Below are 24,202 nucleotides of genomic sequence, written 5' to 3'. Positions count from 1 at the left end.
CTCCGATTGGGTTTTTATTAAATCTCAAGGACGTGCATTTGTTCTCGCTTGGTGGAAATGGAACTTTATGACTTCTTTTTTTTTTTTTTTTTTCATAAACATTACAAAGCATCTCCTCAGTAGAACAATGTTACGGCTGTAACAAACACTAAAATGATAGATGAAAGACTAAAAAGGATATTTTGTTCTCGCAAAAGTATTTAGAAATAAAGAATGAACGTTTTAATTTTCTTAAATTCTAATCGGAGAAGTTTGACTCGCATTTGAATTCATCCCCTTTAAACTAACACTCCCTAAATGAAATCCAGTGCAACAAACTGCTTTCAGAAGTTACCTTATTAGTAAATAATAGTCCATCTGTGTTGAAATTTGTATATAAATTTGTTCTGTGAAGAACTTAGAGGTTTGCTAAAGAACATTAGTAAACAAACAACATCACAAAGAAGTAATTTACCTGTCAGATTAAACTTTTGGAGAAGTTAAAATCAGGCCCCTTTAAATGGAGGAGCAGCCGTGATGAATAGTTCAGGTGAGAAATTCTGTTGACAGAACAAATACTAATCCTGCGCTTTAGAAATCTGGCCTTAATGGAAGTTTGGCAAGAAGAAAGAAAACCATGGGGAGTGCCCATTACAGCCTGCAAAGAGTCATTTATGGAACACAACAAACATGTGGAGGAAGGTGCTCTGGTCAGATGGGAGCAAAACGTAGCTCTTTGGCCAACAAATTAACAAACAAAACAGAAATACACTATATGTGGTGGAAAACTAGCACTGCACATAGCTATGAAAACAACATCTCTATAGTAAAACATGGTGGAGACAGCATCATGCTGTGGGGATGCTTTTCTTCAGGGGGTACAGGGACGAAATCATGTGAAATCTTAAGAAAATCCATTGAGGTTTGTGTTGAAATAAATATGAACAAGTTAAAGGGGTAGAGTACTTTTGGAAGGCTCGATGTCAATAGTTTTGAATTTAGTATCATTTTGCAGCAGGTATGTGCAAAGACAAAGCAAAATTATTGCTGATCTAAAATAAAAAAAGATAAATTTCCTTTTTTTTAAACAACAGATTGTGTATTAACCTTATTATAGCAAAATAAAAAACTTAAATGCGGACAATTTCATTTGTTTTTGGTGCCAGAAACATGAAATAAATATGAACAAGTTAAAGGGGTAGAGTACTTTTGGAAGGCTCGATGTCAATAGTTTTGAATTTAGTATCATTTTGCAGCAGGTATGTGCAAAGACAAAGCAAAATTATTGCTGATCTAAAATAAAAAAAGATAAATTTCCTTTTTTTTAAACAACAGATTGTGTATTAACCTTATTATAGCAAAATAAAAAACTTCAATGCGGACAATTTCATTTGTTTTTGGTGCCAGAACTTTCTTCTGAGACATTGAAAGTAAAAAAAAAATAAAAAATATGACTAATTACTTGAATGAAAGGCTTGAATGAAAGATTACTTGAATGAAAGATAAGAATAGTAATAATTTGTCATTTTGAAATTCGAAAATAAGTGATTGCAAACGCAGCCCTGATTTCCAAAAATAGTAGAAACAACATCACCGTGTAGGCAGACAAATCATATTTGCTTTTACTTAAAAAAAAATTAAGCAATATTAAAAAAAAATTTTAATAAAAATGTAAAAAATAAATCAGTAAACTGAAATTTACATAATTTCAATGATGATTGTTTGAATAGCTGAATAGAAAATGCATTTATTGCAGCTTTCTTGTCAGAAGTTATTGTCAAATATTTTGGCATTAAAATTGGGGTGTTTCTAACAAGATAAAAGACGTTCATACAACATGACATCACCAAGAGATGGAAAATGATTCAGAACAACTTTGGCATTGTTTAAATTGAAAGCACCATATGAAATTCCATTGTCATCCATGTTAAGGCTTAATCTTGCACGCCAAGAACATCTTAAAGAAAAATCCTCCTCTTTTTGGATACGGTGTAACCAGTTCCTGTTGACCTTTGAGCTTGCCTGATCCACTTCTGAAAGTACTTCAGCTCTAACGCCCGCGCAGCTCGGACCGAGGGTGGATCGAGGGCGTTGCTGTAGCGGAGGTCCAAGTGGTGAGCCCCGTCAGGAATCATGATGGAAACCAGAGACTGTGTTGTGTTGGAGGTCACTCCACCAGCAGACCACGGATCAAGTCCTCCATTACTAAAAAACAGAGCATCAAAAACACACAAACGCTGAATAATTTGTAAAATACACAACCAAGTGCAAAGTTAAAGACTTATCCAACTGTCAAGCAGGGTGGTGGCACCATCATGCTGAGCGTCTGGTTTTGTAGTACTGGTGCTTCGTAGATTGATGGAATAAAGGAGGGGATACCTCCAAATGGTTCAGCTTCAAATTTCAAAGCCTTTTAAAATATGGTTATAATTCCGTGTTTGAAAAGAATCTGAAAGACTTCGTTCCTAAACTGTTCAGGAATGGATAAAGTGGGCTAACAATAAGCTCCTGGGATTCTTAAAAGTTCAGGAAGTCCCAGGAAACCAGCTATTTTAAATGAACTCCATCATATCTGATAAGAGGAGCGGTCTAAGACCCATCCAGAAGCACGAGTGTGTTTGTCTGCATTTAAAATGTTACATTTTTTTGACTACATTTGACTCCGTGTGGCTTATTCCAATGTCTACCTTTGTTTCACAACTTTTCTTAGTAAGTAATCTTACCAGCTATTTTTCTACGTCCGGTCCAGCTTTCAGTCCAGAGTGCCACTCGGGCCTGGGCTTAATTCTGGTGTAAAAAACAATGGAGTCTTCTATTTACTAACATTTTTATTCGACACAATCAGCTGGAATTTTAATTTGATTTATTTACACTGTACTTAATCAGCCTGAATGTAAATACATGACTGTCGTGTCTTTGAAGAAACCAGGGTTGCCCAACTCCAGGCCTCCAGAGCTACTATCCAGCAACTTGTAGATGCAACCCTTCTCCAACGCACCTGAGTCAAGCCAATGTCTCGTTACCAGGCCTCTGCAAAGCCGAATGACTGAATGCTGATCAGCTGATTTAATTTCATTTCAATTGCTTTACTTTTAAATTCAGTGCTGCACCTTATACTGTATTTTAAATCTACTGTAAATTACAAGCTGGATTCTTGCACAAATGCCCTTGCACACCCAATTCTGCACATACAATTTTTTTTTTTTTTTTAAAAACACCTGTACACTGTGACTTCTCCTGCATTGTCTACATTTAAACTGTTTACTTTTAAATCACTGCTGCACCTTATACTGTAATTTGATTTTACTGCAATTTACAAGCTGTATGCAACGTAATTCCGTTCTGTACGCACTCTGTGCATACAAAATGACAAATAAAGTTGTCTAAGTCCAAGTCTAAGTCTAATCATTTGAATCAGGTGTGTTGGAGCATAAACACATCTAGTTTTTAATCAAAGCTCGACAAAATTCAATAAAAAAAAAAAAACTCCTGTATACAAAACATCAGCAGAATAATGTTATAAACTGAAAATGTTGCAAGATTGTGGTGGAAATGAGTTGTGAAGAGCTAAATGAAATACACAAGTAATCTAGTCATTATTTTACTTAAATTGGTAGAGAACACAGACAAATAAAAGTTGATATGCAATCTGTATTAAACTGCTGATGGTTGGAGCACTAATGGGGCTTTAACCTCATAAAGGAAAAATATCTTATCTCACACTGGAGGATCTGTGATGCTGTCGGGCTGTTTGTGCATGACGTCATAAAGTTTTTAACAAACCAGGGTGTTTAAAAAAGAAATCTGGTGGTCTCTGCAAGGAAACCTACATTTTTCATTGTTGGGTCTTTTAGCAGGATAACGGGCCATAAAATACGGACACAGCGACACAGAAATGGTTTACTAGACGCAAAAGAAAATTCTGTAAGCAGAGTCCACTGTCGGCGCTCCAGCCCTCTGACTGAAAGAGGACGATCGGAAATGTTTTGTGAGATCTCAGAGATGATTGTTTCTCTGCTCGTATGTCATTCAGTGGCACGGTACTCTGTCCTGCCGTCTTTTTTTTTTAGTTGGGTAGAATAAATCCTTTTTGATGGTCCGCCCAGGCTTGCATGGCCTGTAGAACCAGAAGACCTGGGAGTATGTACTGTAAGACCAGACCACTTTCATTTTGTTCTGTTTTTAAACAGACAACAGCCAAATCTATAGCCACAACTCCTCATTTCTAGGAAATCTGACCTGATTGCTGTGGTTCTTGTGTGAATATATTTGGGATCCTGAAGTTTGCTTAGTGGGAGAGCATGTTAACATTCTCAGGGTCTCCATGAAGATATCTTGGTTGGAATAACAAGCCCTTTAAGCACCCCATTTTTGTATTAATACAATTCCTGTGGTAACTTTGTTGAGGGACTTGATTTGTACTGAACTTCCTTTGCAACAGTTCATTCATAGGACCTAAACACTACAGGGGACCAGTGCAGTGAGCTGTAGAGACGACACAGGAGTTAGGACCTAGGACTATTTAGGAATTTGTGGAAAGAGGAATGGTCAAATATAACTTTCTTTGTTTGCTCCAGGCCTGTGAAAAGTTACAGGGGAAGACTAAGTTGCTTTCTACTGGCGGGAAGAGTTATACAATGGATGAACAGAATAGAGGTGCAGAGGCATTTGTATTTTACATTTTTGCTTCCTGTGGCTATCACAGTAAGAGGTTCCCATTTACCCGTGATAAAAGCTAATCAAGCTTAACATTGAAAAACACAGAGCCCAAAAAAATAAATAAAAATCACCCAGAAAACCTAGAGCAATATGGCCTGTATTTTCTTATGATCTTATACCTGAAGATAATATTGCTATGGGAAGCAATCTTCTTTCCGCCATAGACAGTTCCAGCCCAATCAGCTCGAGGCCTGACGCCAAACATGGCGTTGCACTCATCAGAGTAGGCCTGGAAGTTCCACTCCTCTGGTTCAAACATGTCCTGGACTCCATCTGTGCACATGGGCATCACCATCTCTGTGCAGGCCTGGGGTGGATGGATTGAACATTGTATTTACTCTTAGAGGTAAACCTGCATACTGACACCTTTGTAAATCCCAAAGCTGTTTGGGGCACCTGGAAGAACCAGCCTAGGGCACCAAGGCTGCTGGTTGCTGTCTGAGACGTGTTCAGGCAAGGAGAGCTTCCTGTGTAGTTGTAGTAGACTTTGGCAGCTTGGGCAACACCGTGCAGCAGCTGGTAGTCAGACACGGTGGCATCGAATCCGAGGTACTTGCACACCACCTTAAAGAAAAAAAAAAAAAGCATATTTAAAAAAAAAAACTATTTGTCCCTCCATCAGCTGTACCCCCGTTTGGTACCAAAGAGTTGCAAGTTTGCCCCCCTCCTACCATGACATATTATTTTTCTTTCTAGTTAAATATTTTCATAAATGAGGGAGATAGTCATAAAATGTTAACATATAAAGTGTAACATATATTTTCACAGTATATCATTTTTGTAAAAACTTTGCATTACACTCCGTTTCCATTTATTTTTTGAATTAAATAGTAATTAGTCAGTAAATAAGTAATTAAATAAAACATTGGAATTTTTTTCAATAAGGATTTTACTTACTGAGGTGGGAAAAAAAGCTATTGAAATCAACCTGGTCATAAGTGAAAAAGTAATTGCCTCCTAAACCTAAATGACTGTGCCGTCCTTGGCACCAACAACTGTCACTAAGCATTTGTTATAGTTGGCCATTAGACTTTAGGCTGCTGAAGGATTTTGACCCAGTACTTTTTTTTTTATATTATTCAGGAACAGTCAAGGGTTTTAAAGTATGGCTTGCCTGTTAAGGTCACCCCACAACATATTAATTGGATTTAAGGTTAGACTTTGACTATGCCACTCCAAAACCTTAATTTTGTTAAATTCATTTATTTATAGCCACTCATAGGTAGGTTCCCTTTGTGTGCTTTGGATCACTGTCCTTCTGCAAAACTTAAGTATGCTTGAGCTTTAAGGTTGCAAACTGATGGTTGGACATCCTCCTTCAAGATTTTCTAGCAGAGAGCAAACTTTATGGTTAAAAAAATCAATGATAAAAGTCATCTGGGTCCTGAAGCCGCCCCTAGATCATCCCATTACCATCATTAGGTTTGACGGTAGGTAGCTCTTTTCCTGAAATACTATTGTAGCTTTATACCAGATGAACATATAGCTACCATAACTATGCAGATGACACACAGCTCTACATCACAATGTCACCAGGTGACTAGGAACCCATTAAAGTACTGAGTAAATGAAGAAATCAATGCATGGACGTGCCAAAATTTTCTTCAATTGAATAAAAACAAAACTGCAGTAATAATTTTCAGACAAACAGAGGAGAGATCAAAAGTTAGCACACAGCTTCAGCTGCTTCAGCTAGAAAACCACTGATCAGGCCCGAAATCTGGGTGTAGTGATGGAACTGTAAAAGTGCTGAAAGCCTGAGTTCTTTTAAATCGAGATTAAAAACACATTTGTTTAGGATTGCCTTCGACTTTTCGAGTTAAACTGTTTTACTGAAACATCATTAGTTTAAGTTTGTAGTCCAACTGTTTTTAATATTTGCTTTTAGTTTGTATTTTCCCATGTTTTATTTTGTTTCTACATTTTATTCCTACTTGCTTTTATTCTGTTTTATTTTCCTACATTTTAATCATGTAAAGCCCTTTGCATCGTCTTTGTACTGAAATGTGCTATACAAATAAATCTGCCTTGCCTATATATCATTGTGAAAGAACTTGTTCAAAATTAGATGAATGTACAGTTTTTGGTCCTTTTATTCAGACAAAACCTGCGTCCAAGCAACACTGCATCAGTTCCCAAGGGGAACATACCAACTCACAACATGTTGTACTGTTTTCATGGGGCAGCGGTACCACTGTGGTGTGTGATGTTCTCTATGTCTGTATCTCTGCGGAGGGTACAAACTGTCCCATAGACAGGGTCCTATTTCTCTCCCGAAAAAGTCAGGTATGAAAAAAGACTAGACTACGAAGGTACAAAAACGACAAAGGGTTGAAATGAGCAGCAGAACAAAAACAAATGGCGTTTGTTCACAACAAATTTTAGTCACCTTTTACAAGCACTGTGCGAGTGAAAACTTCAGGCATCCAACTCTCGTAGATTTAAGTTCTTCACAAGACTAAAGAACGCTTTCTTGGGGGCCACAAAGTGTTTTTCCACGCATAAAGGTGGCGCCTGATTTGCATATGAAACTCCCTGGAATGAACTTGAATTTATTACTCTAACCTTGGCATGAGAGGGGGGCAAAAAAAAAAAGAAACTCCATGTATTCAGATAACACAAGTTAAATAATTCAAAAAATGTAAAGGCTTAAGTCTCGTTCCTGCTGTTTTTGTTTGACCCGCTGATTTCTCTGCGTTATTAGCGTGAATGATAAATATTTGCATTTCGGCTCCTGTTTGATTTCGCTGCGTGTTGTTATGGTTGCAGCGGCAGAATTGGCCGGCGCTGTTGTTCCGCATCTTTTGTGAGGCGGAAAAAACTGGGCTCTCTTTATTTTTAGAGGTTGGAGGGGATCGGCATCAGAGTGGAGTTTGTTACTAAGGCTTTTGTTTATGGGCAGGGGAGGAGTTGGTGGTCGATGGCTGAGGAGGGCCACAGACATGTCCAACTAAAGATTTATACTGTGGAGAGAGAGAGAGGGGGGAAAAAAACACAGCAATAGCTCCAAAGCATCTTCTCCTTACTTTTCAGATAGGATTAGTTTTATACATTCATCTCTGCCAACAGATTTCCCTCCTCTAAGCCTTCAATACCCCGTTCTCACACTCGCTCAGATAATCACATTAGCTTTGTCATTAAAAAAGCTCCTCTTTGCACCCACTGCCTAAACCGCTTAAACCACCCATAGGGGTTGCATACATTAAGAGAAGGGAGCCAAAAAAAAAAAAAACAACTCAAAGTGACCATTTAGTGCTCATTTCACATGATGAAACATGACGCTCACGGATCCATTCAATGGCTCAATAATAAATAACAGAAAAGTATCCGACTAGGGCAAGAATGAGATTCCGGCGGGGACCCCTGGGAGGCCAAACTAAAGCAGTGAAAAGACAAACAGTGCTTAGTAAAAACATGTGGAATGCCAAGAGAACTGGTGAAATACACTGCAATCAAACAGGCTGCAAAAGTATTCATTCCCCCTTTTTTTTCCCCGCATTTTATCACATTACATCCTCACATTAATTGGGATTTTGTCTGAGAGACCAACACAAAGTAAAGCATGTAGATTTCAGCACCCTCTACATGCATACCCCTAAATAAAATCTAATGCGACAATATGCCAGCCAGCCACCTAATTAGTAAATCAAGTCCAACTGTGTGTAATTTAATCTCATTACAAATCCAAATGTTTGGCGAAATCCTCAGGAGGTTTGTACGAGAACATTTTACAAACAGCTTTATAAAGTATGACTTTCCCACAAGGCACGTTGGGTAAAATGTGCATTAAGGGGCTTTGGTCACAAAAATCACACTTTCTGGCCAACAGGCAAATGCTATGGGTGGCAGGAAGCTTACACTGGAGCCTCAGGATACCATCCCCATCATTGAACATGGTGGCAGCAGCATTATGCTGTGGGAATGTTTCTACTTCAGCAAAGATAGGGAAGCTGGTCAGAGTTCAGGAGAAGATACATGGACTTAAATACGGGACAATCATTCAAGAAAACCTGCTAGATTCTGCAAAAGACTTGAGACTGAGGCAGGACAACGACCTGAGACGTGCAGCCAGCACCGCATCGTGATGGCTCAGATCAAAGTAAATCCATGTGTTGAATTGACCATTAGAACTTTAGACCTACATTTCAACTGAAAGTGTATGGAAAGAGTAGAAAATGATGCTCACAGATGCTAACTGTCCAACTGTCCGACTAAGCTGGGGCTATTTCTTAAAGAAGAATGAGCAAAAACTGCAGAGGTGAAAAGCAGGCAAGGACACACCCCAAAGACTCAAAGACTGAAAATCTGATTCTTCAAAAACACTCACTCCATGTGGGGAATACGCATGTAAGCCATAGTTTTAATTGTAAAACAACGTTACTGCTCATCAAACAAACACTCTAAGTCTTAAAGCAAAACTTAGATATTGCAAATACAAGTTTTAAGAAGACACATTTGGCTGAAAACATGTAAATAAAAGCTCATCACATATAATTAGCCACCTAATAAGTAGGAACAGTAAATTCAAGGAGGAAAATAAAATAAATTAAACAAGTGTTGTCTGTACCTGGATTGGCCAGCGAGGCAGTGGCTGGAGGAAATTGGCTTCATACGGATAGTCCACCATGGCCAGATTCACCCAGGTCTCCTGAAGCCAGCTTTTAAAGCTCACAGCTTCAAACTTGTTTTTTAGAGGGGCGCACAAACTGAACTCTTCAGACAGCCACTGAAGACCAGATGCTTAAGGAAAGAAAAAACAAGTACCGCGTTTAGAAATTATGCTTCACCAATAATGTGCTTCACCAATAATGTGAAGCAAAATGTCTACAAGTCAACAACTCAGATGTCAGAAATTTGCAGCTGATCTCATTGTAAATTAAACATCAATTATCTATTCAAATTAGGCTGTTTGGAAGAAAAGTAGACACTCATCTCTCAGCTGAATCTCATATTTCTGTGTTTGATGCCACAAAAGCTCTTGTGGAAACACAGAAAACAATAATTTCTCGGCTTTAGCAGAAATCTTGACTTATTTCTTATGCAAGGATGCTTTTTGAAATTTTCCCATAAAAAAAACCTTCAGAGACTTAAAGTAATTGTTTCTAACGGGATTCTAGTAAAAGCACATAATGAAAGGTCATTAACTGTTTCCCTATATAATAAAACAATAGACGATACATTTTTAAAGCAGCTTATGTATTTCGCAGATGAAATGGTTCTCTGAAATCTTTTGTCCCTTTTTCCTTCACAAACCACCATTTTCTTTCTAACTAAATAACTAAATAATCTAGAAGCTTTTGTAAACATTCAAATATCAATTAAAATTATTAGCTATACCTTGTAATATCCTTCCCTATGAGAAGCACCTTCTTAAAAAAAGTGTAATATCAAAATAATTTTGAATTAGAATGAAAAAGTACTTCTTCCTTTAGTGTAGTCTGAAACAATCTGACCTGCAGATAAACCAGCTCTTTATTACAGTGTAACTTACCAGTAGAGGACACATTATTTATAGCCTTCCACGATCTTCTGATGTTTGCGTCACAGTTTTTGCCACTCTTGGCAAAGTCCTGTGTTACTATTTTATAGAAATCTCCACATGGCACCATGTTAGGGAACTGCCATATTGGCGCAGAGGCTGCCAAAGCCCTGAAAGCCGAGAACAAACAGAAGTAAATCTATTTTTTCCTCTCAAAAACCTTACATCCGTTACCATCAGTCAACCATGGAGGAAGATTTGTAAACAGGACCGCTGTACCAGACGAGTCCATAAGGTTCAAGTCACAGTTTTTTTTTCCCTCAGCAGTTTAAACATCATGGCACACAAAGCAATTTGTGCATGAAAACCTTACCCAACGACAATGTTTGGATATTTCATTCTGAACCAGGCGGAGAGCATCCCTCCATAGGAGCCTCCGATGGCGATCACAGGGCTGTTCTGCGCACCTGGTACAGAACTCTTGAGGTTTTGAATTAGCACAGCAAAATCTGCAAGGGCCTGCTCTGATGTCAGGTAGTTCAGGTGCTTGCTGTCCTGCATTCAGAGTGTGAAATGTTTTCAAGTTAAGACTCGTGCAATGGTCGTATATCCAACTGTTATTCCATGTGGACTGGTGACTTTGGACCTTAACTCACACTGTAAGAGTCTTGTCCAAATGGCAAGGACTCTCCATAGTAGCGATGTTCTGCAAAAACCAACATGGCACCCAACTGTCCTGCAACTTCCCACATGAAGCCCTGAGGGGGAAAAAAAAGAAAAAAACAGTAAAAGGTTTCACTATAGGCTAAACAATATAAATATGCATGTGAACATCTGTATATATACAGTGTTGTTGCAGAACCAGGTGATGTCTCCTTCATTTCCGGTGTAGAACAAAATGGGTCCATCCGGCTGGTGCCACTGTTTGTCGGCCACAAGGTATCTCTGCTTAAAGGTGCCATCTTGGAGGAATCCAAAGTGATCAATCTGTGAGTAGTGAGAACAGCACAATGACAACTCAGATACATGTGAATTGTCCTCCTCAGTGCATTGAGGTAATATCCAAAAAACTTTCTATTTAGCTTCCTAAGAAGCAATTTCAATTAAATGAAATTTTATTTATATAGCGCCAATTATGATACATGTCATCTCAAGGCACTTTCCAAAGTCAAATTCAATCATACATTTTATTCCCAGAACTACAGGAAGAGGAGGGGGAGGAGAGGAATGAACACTTTTTTGATTTTCTTTGATAACCATCACTTTTACATTAAAATTCTACCTGGAGACTGAAGACTACAAAAGGTCATTTCCTGATACAGGAGGAAAAACTGGAGAACACTTCACATTGAAAAAAAAAACTTTTAAAACCTCTGTTTTTCTAATGTATTTGGATATATGGAGTTTTAACATATTTTTTAACAAAATTTAATATAACCAAACAAAGTAAAAAACAAAAGAAAAAATAAAAATAAAATCAGAAAATGTCTTTTGAAACGTTTTGTAAAACTGGATTTGCAAAAAAATATATTTTAATCCAAAATGGCAAATCTTCTGACAGAAAATGGGAGCATTTTATGAGTCTAATGATTTAAAGAGGTTCCAAAATAAATTGAAATCAGCCAATCACCCGTATGAACAACAGTCTACAAGTGGAGGACATTCATAGCAACGGCCAACAGGCTCAGGTCTGGCTTTTCAAGCAAGTTCATCATAAAAGTGAACGGCAAGATGATAAAAGAAGTCTCCAAAATCCATAAAATGCCATCACAGTGTGTACATCAGGTTCTTTGAACAGCAGACATGTTTGGCATAAACTAAATACAGCATTCCAAGAAAAGAACCTCACACCAACTGTGAAGCGTAAAGCAGGAAGAGTCACGTTTTAAAGCAGCCGGACCTGCTCAGCTCACCCCCATGGAATCCACAGCAAATGCTACTAGGAGTGAGTCAATCTAATTCAAATATACGTTATTAATCTCAAAGGAAAATTAAGTAAATAGCTTGATTTTTTTTAATGAAACTGCAACCTGACAATGACCAAGAACATAGTAAACCCAGCCAAGCACTGGCTTAAGCAAAGCCAAGTGAGGTCACAGCGGTGGCACATGGGTAGAGCAAGATACTCATGTATGGAGACCTTGGTCCTCAATGCAGCTGTTCTGGGTTTGACTTTCAGTCTATAGACCTTCACCGCATATATATATATATATATATATATATATATATATATATATATATATATATATATATATATATATATATATATACACATACAGTTAAAAACAACATAAAAGATGGCATAGATGGCAAAAGGCGCGTCTCACAGAAGTTATGTTAGTTCAACAGCGAATGTCTGGCCATGACGGGTTAAGTTAGTTTGTCCTAACCTTCTCAACTTGACAATGCATGTCTAGCGATATATTTAATAAAAACAAAAAATCAATCTAAGTTAATTTTTTTTGTTTAAGTGTAATAAATATATATTTTTTGCAAATACAAAATAAGGTTCTTAATAAACAACTGAACATTTATCAGGGTTGTACAAATTTTCACGTGTCTGTATTTCTCTGCTTGAACAGGTTTCCTAATATTTGCCAAGATTAAGGGTTGAATTAGCATCTCTAAAAAGTTCTGAATAATTGAGCACTTTCGGGGTCTTAATTCGGCCATATTGCCATCACACCAAATCATGGTCCCGTAATAATATTAAAGTATCCTGCTCTACATCAGTGCTCCAGCTACTAAATACTTTAGCGTCCTGCTTCTGGGGCAAAGTCGTTTTTTCATTACTGCGCCATCATTACTTATTTTCATCGATCCACCCCACATATAATATTTTCAATAAACATGGCAGTTTTTGGTCTGCTGCATATTTGACACAATACTGTTACACATTTAGCATAGCCATCCCATAATCAGAGAAAGGAATGCACCTTTGTGAAATAAAAGAAAAAGATCAAAAAAGTAAAAGCAAACAGGGCGGATGATAATAAGAGGAGAGGATAAGTGAGTCAGATCATCATAGTAATTGTCTCGGTTTTCTGGCAGAAAAACCACTTTCTGTATTCAGAAGCATGGACTGATTACAAATCATGAATCTTAACGCTGCGACTGTGCTGAGAATGTAGATGGCATCATGGAGGGCAGTTTAACATCCAATTTAAATGCAACTGCAGCACCAGGCTCTGTGTTTACTATGAGCCACTGTCTCATTCTGATCATCGGTACACTGCTCAGTGTCCTGTTCTCTGAAACAGATGCTGGGATACTCCAATTACCTGTACAGCTGCCCCCACTATTGCCTTGGCAGACAAGCGGACCCTGCGAAGAATAGTGAGAACAGCGGCATACCAAGATATGACGACCAACTCCAGATGCACAGTGATCTGTTAACGTTTGCGCAATCTAATAAGCGTCTGGTGAACGTTATTGAGGCAATCCGTTTTGAGCCTATTAACAGTGAGTCTACAGTGTCTTCCTGAAACTATTTATATTCATTGGAACTTTTTCATACCCTGTTAAATTACAGCCATAAACATCACGGCGTTTTCTTTGAAATGCCTGTGACAGACCAGCACAAGGCAGTGCATCATTGTGAGGTGGGAGGAAAAGGTTAGACTTTTTTCCGCAAAAGCGTGCAGTGCTTCTGTGTTCACCCTCTCCAAGTCAGTACTTTGTAGATCCAGTTTTTCTCTGCGATTACAGCTTTCACTCTTTTTGGCCATGTCTAAACCGGCTTCGCATTGGCGGAAACTGTCATCATTGCCAATTCTTCATTGTAAAATATGTTACATTTCCACATGCTCTGAATTCTATTTCAGTCTGGACTTTGACTAGGCCATTCTAACACGTGATTATGCTTTAACTGAAACCATTTCAGCGTCACTTTGTCTGCATGTTTCAGGTTGTTGGCATGTAGGAAGATGATCATCCAGGCCACTGCCGAACATTTTGCTCACCGGTTGCTTCTTCCAGGATGGCCTTGTATTTACCTCCAGCCATCTTCTCATCAACTCTAATTTACCTCCCCCGGCTGAAGAAAATTACCCTAACTGTGCGGTGCTGCCGCCACCATGCATCCCTGTGCGGAGGTTGGGTTTAGAGTAATCCATCAGCGTGTCAGTTTTCCTCCCAACGCACCGTTTCTCATGTAGGCCAAAAAAGTCCAGTTTTGGTTACAAGCCTCTGAGCTCTTCACAGATGTATTTATAGTAAGATTAAATTACACACAGGTGGACTCTTAGCTGACAACTGCAGGTATTTGGTTGCACTAAAATTTAGGTGTATGAGAGTAAAAAGCATGACACATTTTTCAGATTTTTTTTTTTTTTAAGATGTGTTGGTCCATCAACTAATTCATGATAAAAACACATTAAAGTTTGAGGTATTGGGACAAAATGTAAAATAGTTTCAAGGCATAGCCATACTGTTACATGTTATGTTATTACTTGAAAGCAGTGTGAGCTTCACTGTCTAACAACATGGCATTACAAGTTTAGGCTCAGTTTACCTCCTTTACTCCTTCTCTGATCAGGATGCTTGCTCTTTTTCCAAATTAAAATTCCAGACTTTTTTTAAAACTGATATTTTTTTTCCCCAAGACCTTAACTTTATGTACTTGTATACTTGTGCGCCTACTGCCTACTTCATTGGTTGAGATTGAACAAACTGTTTATTAGAAATGTTAATTTTTATAGGCTAGTATTCAATGAACAAATGCATTATTCACAGTAAATTATGCTTTTACTGATGAAAACGTTTCAAAACATGAAAATCACAAGTACATGAATTTCACATCAAACAAGTGTTTGATTCCATTAGGCTAATACAGTACGTGACCAGTTAGTAAAATTATAGTTTTATAGCCTACCTTCCTATTTCTCATTTCACAATGCCTTTGAGCATACTGTAAAATTCTACCATACATTTTTTCCCCATACTTTATTAAGACTTTGACACAAAATTCAAGACTTTTCAAGGTCTGGAAAACAGTGTTTCAAAATTCCATACTTATTAAGACTTTCAAGACTTGCGCAAGCACCCTGTCTGATAGAAACAGACAGACAAATGTAAAGTATGAAGTAGAAGATCAGAGAAGGAGAGCTTTCTAGGAATTGGCCACACTTCTCAAATGTAAGCTGCTCCTAGGTCAGAGCCCCGACTTTGGACTTTAGGGTAATTAGCACCAATTTGTATAGAGAAATGCTGGAACCATTTAAAAAAAGATGCCACATTAGTTCCACCTTGAGCTCTGGAATATCCTTTCACAGAACCTCAGGGATTCTCGGCCATCTTCTCCTTTCAACCATATTTCCCCCATGTTCTTTCCCGAACAAAGGCAGCTTGATGGAGAAGACGACCGCATGAGGTTTCTCTGAGGTCCAGCCCCTGAAACAGCTCCCAGCACTCAATACAAAATGTTTCTGTTTTGGGGGGTTTTCCCCCCCTATCGTCACTCTGTACCCTCCTTGGTAGAAACAAAGGAGCTAAGCTTTTTATGAGCCAGTGACAGGAAAAAGATTCTGAGGGCCTCAGTGTGTTCATTCAAGCCTCAATTCCTTCACTTGGCAGTGTTTTTTAAAAGGTGAGGGGACCATGAGACAGCTTAAAGGAAATGTTCTGGTGTTTGGAAGCCGAGCCAGCCGCTGCTGATGCTGGCCAAACACGCTGCAACATGTGTGAACAAAGAACTTCAGTTACTCCATCATGAATTTCTCACATTTACAGATATTCTTCTACTGTATTCCAAGGCTTTTAAAGAGCTGTTATCCAGCTCAGTGAACTGAAGCATGAAATTAGGGCGAAACAAATTCTCCTTATATTGCACAGAGAATAATCTTCTAAATAAAACGCGGATCTAGAAAAGAACAGAGAAAAAAATGCACTTCTTTTATTGAGTTTAGTGCTTCAGCAAAACCCTACCTAACTCATTCACTCAGTATGCACAGCACACCCCTTGTTAATCTAGTTTCATAACACATCCACAACTTAATAACTACTGCCACCATGTGGCCACAGTGAGCATTACATATTTCACTGTGATATGATTAAAATCCAGTGGGGACGCTGCACAATAACAGCACCTATAAGTATTAATATATAGCACATATAAGTATTAATATATAGCATTTTTTATTACGTTACTTTGTCTTGTATCGGTATTTGTTTGTGACAGACCAACCTTAAGTAGCATTAATTGTAAAGTTAAAGGAACATTTTATGAAGTTTTAAATATTTTTACTACAATTTAATCTGTAAGTCTGTTCGGGTTTGTCTCCGCCAGCTTTGCACATCTACACACTAATATTATTCTCCTCTGTCAAATAGCTCAAGTTCAGTCCGATTGGATGGAGACCTTTCAGGAATACCAATATTTAACTCCTGCCTTTTCAATTTTATTTAGATCTGGACTTTGACTGAGCCTCCATTTTGGTCTTGATTTATTGGTTTCAAACCGATTACACATATAAGACATTGGATGTGAACATTTGCAATTGAAAAATAAAAAAAATAAAAAATAAAAAAAAAAACTTACTGGGCCATTCCATAAAGGAATTTGATCTAAACCATTCAACTTTAATTCTGATTGCATGTTTAGGGTTGTTGTCCTGCTGGAAGGAGAAAAGGCACATCACTCTCAAACTTGTGTCCAGGAGGATTTGCAAAACTAGTTTTCCACCACACAGTTTTTTTGTTTTGTTTCTTTAAAAAGGCCAAAACGTAAAATGTTGATTTAATCTGGGCAGAGCCCCCTCTTTAACATGTTTGCTGTGTCCCCTGCATGAATAATAAACTGCAACCAGGACTTCTGAAGGTCATTGCTCCATAAAACTCGTCCTGTCTGCTGTGTTTCTTGTTCTTCATGATGCCGTTTGCTCACTTACGTTGTCTAATAAACCTATGAGCCCTTCACAGTACAACTGTATTTTTATGGAGATCAAATTATTTACTGGTGGACTCTATTTACTACCTGGCTTATAAAGGGTCTAGGTACACTGGAGTAAAGTCCATCCAGAGGTTCCCACAATGTGGGGGTCAGGGAACCCCCATGAGACACTATGTCGGGGTCACTAGACGATCCAAATGATGATCCATAATTTCTGACTTTACAGTGTCAGAGATATACTTGTTTTAATATAGCAAATGTATGCCTTTAACCATGAAAAAAATATTTTTTCAGAAAATTTACAACTTTTCAACATCAGAAAAAAAATTACGTAATCACGTATTCGTATTTTCCTTCCTTTTTTTGTGTATGGAAATTTACTTCTCTGTGGCCAATAATTTATTTTCTGTAATCTACAATGACTGTAATACACATTTTTATATTTTGGAAAACAATAATACAATCATAATATCAGGTGTACAAGAATAAATAAAATTATGAGAATAAAGTCCTGCATGAGAATAAATTTGTAATATTATGAGAATAAAGTTACACATCCATTTGCATAATTGTTTCATCAAAGTCCTGACACTAATAATAATAAATTGATGCTGATTTGTTAATAAGATTTAGCATTTCCTTAATTCTGAAACTGATACCTGTAACTTTACAAGACGCTCAATGTTCTTCATTTTAACACAGGGGGAAGAGTTTTCATAAAATTAATACTTTATTCTCGCAATTTTATGACAATATTCTCGTGATTTCCAAAAGAAAAAAAGTTTCCAAAAGAAGTTTGGCAACCCCTGCTCCATCACATATAATCCCAATAAAATACGCAGACATTACAAAATATGAAGAAAAAAAATGATGCATCAAACATAATACTTTTGCAAGGCACTGCTGGTCTGTTTGTTCACTACGGGAAAAGTCAGGAAGCCGCATTCGCTTCCTACCACACGGGGTCCCAAATTAAACAGCCAGACCACAAGGTACAGCAAACCTTAGCAGTACATTTGAAGGATGCTAAAGGACACTTCCATTCATTGTCTGGTGGCAAATTGCAGTCTAGAGGATTTCCTGATGACAACTGCGGAGCGGCTTGGCGCTCCCTTCAAAGCAGTATGACATGCAACATGTAGAAAATGCTGAGTGAGAAGCAACGGCTTTCAGAAAACAGAAGATCTGACGTAGGTACTGAAAAGGGGTTAACAAGGGTTTTACTTGTTGTACGTTTCACGGAGAAGCATACAATTTCTCCCTGATTGGCAAAAGGGAGCTCACATGCGACGAGACAATGGGGGCGTCAGAAGGGAGGAAATGGTCTTTATCTTCTTGTCAGCTCGGCTGATTAGACAGGATGCTGTGGGCAGGAACAGGTGTGGAGCATTGTCCACACATCCAAACATTGTTAAGAGCGGAGACTTATTATTAGTGTCTTTTACTACAGTATCAAGCCAGCGTGTCCATTATTTTCAAGGTTTTATCAGTTTACAAACAGAGGTCTCCGTTTCCTGCAGGCAAAAGAGGGACTCAAGCGTCTTTGAAACAGTCTCACGTGAAACAAAAACCTGATGCTTATCATTTTGTTGTGTTTTTAATGTGTTTAGAACAGGGATGTCCACACGTTTTATCTGCACAGATCTGTGTGTCCCTCCCATAATCTGAATAATTTAAAACCTAAATTGACACAGGTACATTTAAAACTTAATCATAATGCAAAAAAAGGACTGTTGTTATTTACAGCATGTTGAGAAAAATCAGAATACTTGATGTTGGCATTGGAAGGTCAGCTTGATAAAACTGGAGATCCCTAAAATCCCTTTAAATCATGAAAAATATTTCAACTAATTATTCCTCCACAGATAACTGCATTATTATACTGCTGGTTGTCCCATTACGGTAATATGCATTGAACTCTTTTCTTCCTAGGAGGTTATTGAAAGAACTGGCTAAACGTTCATATAAGAATTAATGAGCAGGAAAACTGGCGCCTCGATCTGCTTCTAATTTGTGAATATTTCCACTAAAAAGCTGGACAGAACACGACAAACAGGACCTTCAAATGATATGTTAAAAAAAATGGATAAAATAGAACTAAGCATGGATTTGTCAGTGGAAAAAGGCTTCCGGAGGTTTTAAAATGTTATGTTTCAAATGTGCTACTCTTTCCTGCAATGGTGTTCCTAAAGTTTAAAGTTCTTCTAATGAGATGTGAAATAGAAATGCTGTAACGAGATTTCGCCAAATAAATGTAGGGAAACTAAAGGAGAACCACCTATATATGTTATGGTATGCCATTTTAATACCAAAGTTGGCAAGCTGTGGATGGTAGGCCTTTTAAGCAACTGACAGAAGGTTGGCTACCACAGCAGATAGCCCAACTAAATAACCATCTACAATCAGCTGATTCTAATCAAATAGTCACCTAAATCACGGGTGTCCAAACTTTTCACCACACGAGCCAAAACTGACATGTCAAAAGTACTCAAGGGCCAAAAAATGTATTAAAAAAGTATATAACCCCCCCCCTCCCAAAAATATATTTTTTTACCCGCTCTAATAAAATGTGATAATTTTAATTAAACAAATTAGCCAGATGTTCTGTAGAAAATGGACATGTAAACAACGCAGATCCAGAAGTATAAAAAGGGTTTCGCTCATTTGATGGTGGATGGTGGCCCAGTTTGAAAATGACTGTGGGCTCGCTTGAATTTAGAAAAAAAAAAAAAAACTCTTTTTGTTTTTGTAATAATAAAAAAAAAAAATAATCAGAATCTGTGTCAGTATTTATTTAAACATACTTGCTGTATTTAGATAGCCTGGCCTACCAGACTAAGTTTTGCCTCTTCGATACGGCTAAAGTTGGTCTGGAACTGCTCCCATAGAGGGCTTTTTCTCGGGCGGGGTTAACATGCGCAACGTAAACCAATTAGAGAAACGGTGGATGTAATGTAAAAAAGGCAAAATCAGACTTTTGCTGTCAACATTTCACATTATAATTTAACATGGCGAGCCGCGGTTGAGCGGAATCTAATGTGAATCATTATTTTCTTTAACACAGAAGAAACCCTACTAACAAATGAACACGCCGTAGCGACGGCCATCTTGTTTGTTTTGGCTATGGGATTCTCGTGCGATGCATGTCACTCAACATATAAAGCCCACCCATGCCTGTGATTGGTCAGTATCAGGACAGAGGGCTCTATGGGAACAGTTCCAGACTCAGTTAACTGGGTTAGGGTTAGCAAAGCGAAAGCGAAGCAGAGTCTGCCTGGCCAGGCTAGTATTTAGCCAATTTTAAAAAGGAGCATAGAGTAAGTTCTAGGTTTTTTGCAGACGTCTGCCCCCTCTGGTGACAAGTTGAAATAACACCAGAGTTGTGCTTGTACATGGGAGAAGAGGAAAAGCATCTGCTGCTGCGACAGCACAGGTCAATTGTGTAGAGGTGTGATGTCTTCCGAGGTAAGAATGTTATAAATATCGAAGCCTGTGTTCTCTCGCTAATGCATCAATTAGGACGGAGACGCAAAGTAGTCAGGTCAATGAGAGCGTGCAGCACGTCCACAGAATTCAGCCCGGATCACTCACTCAAGAACTGAGTAAAAGACATCGGATAGATGTTGTCTTATTTACTATGAAATAAAAGACAATGTAAAAAGTGTGGTTATTAAGAGACAAATGCTTTTGTTGTACCGAACATTTTCAAATGTAAGATTTTATCTTATCTGTAATATGTTTGCCCTAATAAATAATAAATAAGTTTCCATCCGTGCCAGCCACCTGTGCTGGTGGGTGAAACCGTTCTTAAAAAAAATCAGTACAGGGGCCGCAAATGGCCCCCTGGTCGCCCTCTGGACATGCCTGACCGAAATGGATAATATTCTCAAAACCTGCTTGAAATATAGAATAAACAATTCAAAAGTCTCAAGCCTATGTATCAAAATCTTGAATACTTAAAATAAATGTTTTAGATAACATTATTATATTTCTAATAACATGAAAATAAATCACCCATATTATTTTAGAATGATATTTTAGTGCTTTTCTTTAAAAAAAAAGCCATATTAACCATTTTTCTTTTAGTTTTTTGAGTCCAAACTATGAAACCAGAAAACTCTAATATTTTTACATAAAAGTATCATACCTTTAGATTTGCATAGTGATTGATGCCTAATAATAAACCACAAAACAACAGAAACAAAAGGACATAAATTCCAAATTAAAAACTATGCAAAATTAGACAAAATTAGTGTAATTTGTGTTTTTCCTTTTAATCTTTTTCAGTGCAGGTGTCTTTATTGACCTGTAAAAGAAGGGTTCTTTTCCCGTATCTTTACGTTTACGCTGCACCCAGATGCTTCTTGTTTTGACTAAAGCCAGATGTGCCGTGTACCACCGCACGCCATCCGACGTGTAATCTGAATCTCCATGAAGTAACGATAAATAGAAAACGTGCAGGCTGAATGAAGATCTTTCAAACCCCCCTGAGGAGTGAATCGTTTCATATTCACTGGGCCCCGGAGACCTCTTTAGGCCGACAGCCAGGTAGGAGGGTTCCGGTTATGCTGGCAGGAACACAGCCAATTGTCATGGCTTTCCCTTCACTACAGGAAGCCAGATGGAAACACCTATTGTCTGCAGACACATCACATCAACGTTTAGGTGAAGTGGGAATTTTAGAAAGAGCAAGCGGTGTCGTTTTTTTTTTCTTCTTTTTGTAAACTGCAAACAATGAAAGCAAAGTACTACAGTAGTAAATAAAAGGATGAATAAACTGATCTGATAAAATCAGGACTCTTACACATGTTCCATTTTAAAATTACACACCTAAATTTTTTTGTTATATTTCTTTGATGGATTTCTTTACAAAGCGAGGACATCTGAGCACAAAACATTTGACAAAACTGGATTTTGTTGTCTCTGTGTTCTGGAAATGATAAATAAAAACGCTGAAGTTGGCTTAAAATTTATTTCCACACCATTTTGGCACCTGAACAAACTTGAGCTCCCATTTGAAATACAAAATGCTTAGACTTTTAAAATTTAGACGTTAAATGCAGATTATTTATGTTATACCTTTAATTTGTTTTTAAGAAAATAAAAAAACAACATTATAGTAAATGTGCTTTTTTGCAACCAAACTGGATCCAATTTAAGAATAACAGGTCCAGTAGCCTCTCAGCAATGACAGCTTTGTCATGGAAGAGTTAAAACACTGATCTAAGATAATTTAGAGGCCAACAAAGCTGTGAAATTATCTTTTTTATAAGGAAATATTTAAGGGTGGGTTTTGTTAGTAACTTAAAAACCAAAACAATTTGAGCAAAATCATAATCTGTATTTTTCCAGACTTTTCAAGACTACATATGAACCCAGTGTGAATAAGAAATTACACTTCCATTGTATCGTGGCAGATCGGGTGATACCATTTTTAGGGTAGTCTGGGGGAGTATAGTTTGGTTCTTTTGACGACCATACATCTAAGTGGACAAAACTTATAAGGGGTTATTTCAAGGGTCCGTTCACAGGCCACTTTTATTAATTGTCAACATCAATATGCAATTTAATAACATATTAGACAATACATTAGACAGTTTGTCATTAATGTATATTTTAAAAGCAAAATCACACTTGGTGTTAAACTCGGTCTGTTCTTGGGGTAAGTTACGTACACGATTTATTAGGTGAAAGAAAATGTTCTCTGACGAATATGTAAATCACGCGCTTTATGGAGAAGTGAAAGAGAAAGAATTAAAAACGGAAGAAACCAGCAAAATAATTGAACAAATGGAACATTTAAAAAAAATAATAATTCACTCACCTTCTGATCGAAGTACAGTGTTTTATAGCTGATGGGGGGGTCCGTGGTGCGACGCGACCCTCCAAGTCTGGTGAAAAGTTGGGACTTTAAGGAGGTCACGTGCAGACAAGCGAAACACAACGTTACGACGCAGGTAACCGCAACGGTGTCCAAACGCCTGACCCCAGCCATCATCCAGCTCCAGCGTAAACCCCGGCCCGCCGTGTGCTGGTCGTCTGCATACGATCACGACTGCCGCATGATCTCTGCTGTGCTTGCAAGAAGTCTGCGCGTGCCGTAGAAGAGAGGAAGTGAGATTCCCTCTGTCAGCAGGTCCAGAGAGGTGTTGCCATTTAGCCTGCAGACTGGGGTTGAGCATGAGACCGGCGGCGGCGGAGGTCCGCGTCTGAAGAGCGGCGTCAGGTGCCAAAGGCTCGCAAAGTGTCCAACAGCTTTAATTAACTCTGTTAGGCAAGCAACCGGGGAGGTAAACATACAACAGATGGCTCCAATATCATATGACGGAGAAGAATGGACGCCACATGAGCGTCGGTGACGTACGTGAACGTCGCCGCCATATTGGGAGGGGCATTTTTTTTTTCTTTCAGACACAATATTTCCAATATTGTACAATACAATATTTTCTTCCAGACAATATTTAGCTTGTTGCCTGTTGTGATGATCCTTTGTATAAAATGGATAAACAAACCTAATCATTTCCAACATGTTGACTCAACTCTATATCATGATGTCAATTCTATACTTTTAAGTTTTGTAATAGTTTTCATTGGTATCATCTGAAAAAGGATGACTTTCACAACAAAAACTAAATTATATCTTCTTATATGACAAAAAGCCTGAACTAAATAGTTATTACTATAGCTGTGATTTTACAAACGCCCAAGAAATCCTTGATATGAAACTGCCAGTGATTAGATACTTTTTAGTTCCCCTAATTCGACAAGAACATCCAACTCCTTCATAAGAATCACCTAATTTTTAAAATGCTAATTTAATGTCGGCATAACAATATTATTTTTAAGTGACAACTGGGGGGAAAAAACGTTAGTTTCACATCCACTCTTTAAATACTAGTTAACAAAACAAATTAGCTGAACTAAGGGTAACCTACTTAAATTATTTTTTGTAAATCTACAGCTAAAGGTTTAAGCTCATTTAAGCACACTGCTTCAGATTTTGGATTTAAGGTGTTTATTTAAAAAAAAGATGTAAAACTAGATGAAAGGAAACTAGTATTTTTCTTTTATTTTGGGAAAACAAGTTTCCAAACTCCAAGCAAGTTTTATTGTGTGATTGGATGCCACTCCCAAGA

At 37.9% G+C, this 24,202-nt stretch overlaps 1 protein-coding gene across 1 annotated transcript; it reads right to left on the bottom strand.

Annotated features, from left to right (window-relative positions):
• Positions 1–1,150: 1,150 nt before the first annotated feature.
• Positions 1,151–23,392, bottom strand: LOC105935021 (prolylcarboxypeptidase (angiotensinase C)). The gene is made up of 9 exons (XM_012875244.3): positions 22,891–23,392; positions 11,024–11,164; positions 10,834–10,935; positions 10,551–10,732; positions 10,190–10,347; positions 9,266–9,438; positions 5,095–5,262; positions 4,818–5,005; positions 1,151–2,184 (listed from the first exon to the last, which is right to left on the bottom strand). Exons 1-9 carry the CDS (start codon positions 23,062–23,064, stop codon positions 1,938–1,940), a joined length of 1,533 nt encoding a protein of 510 aa, XP_012730698.2. The 5' UTR covers positions 23,065–23,392; the 3' UTR covers positions 1,151–1,937.
• Between the last annotated feature and the right edge of the window lie 810 nt (positions 23,393–24,202).

This window comes from Fundulus heteroclitus, chromosome 18, assembly GCF_011125445.2.
Source record: "Fundulus heteroclitus isolate FHET01 chromosome 18, MU-UCD_Fhet_4.1, whole genome shotgun sequence".
Classification (NCBI taxonomy): Eukaryota; Metazoa; Chordata; class Actinopteri; order Cyprinodontiformes; family Fundulidae; genus Fundulus; species Fundulus heteroclitus.
The sequence above is the reverse complement of the archived record's forward strand: the minus strand, read 5'-3'. Positions and strand labels throughout refer to the sequence as shown.

What these genes read in the sequence shown, in the direction of transcription:
- LOC105935021 (XM_012875244.3), bottom strand. Translation starts at nt 23,064, where the DNA reads ATGATGGCTGGGGTCAGGCGTTTGGACACCGTTGCGGTTACCTGCGTC. An exon ending in CCTGGTTCTGCAACAACACT is followed by an intron (nt 10,936 to 11,023) that starts GTATATATACAG and finishes TTTCCCCCTCAG; the next exon opens with GGCTTCATGTGGGAAGTTGC. An exon ending in TTGGACAAGACTCTTACAGT is followed by an intron (nt 10,733 to 10,833) that starts GTGAGTTAAGGT and finishes CTCTGAATGCAG; the next exon opens with GACAGCAAGCACCTGAACTA.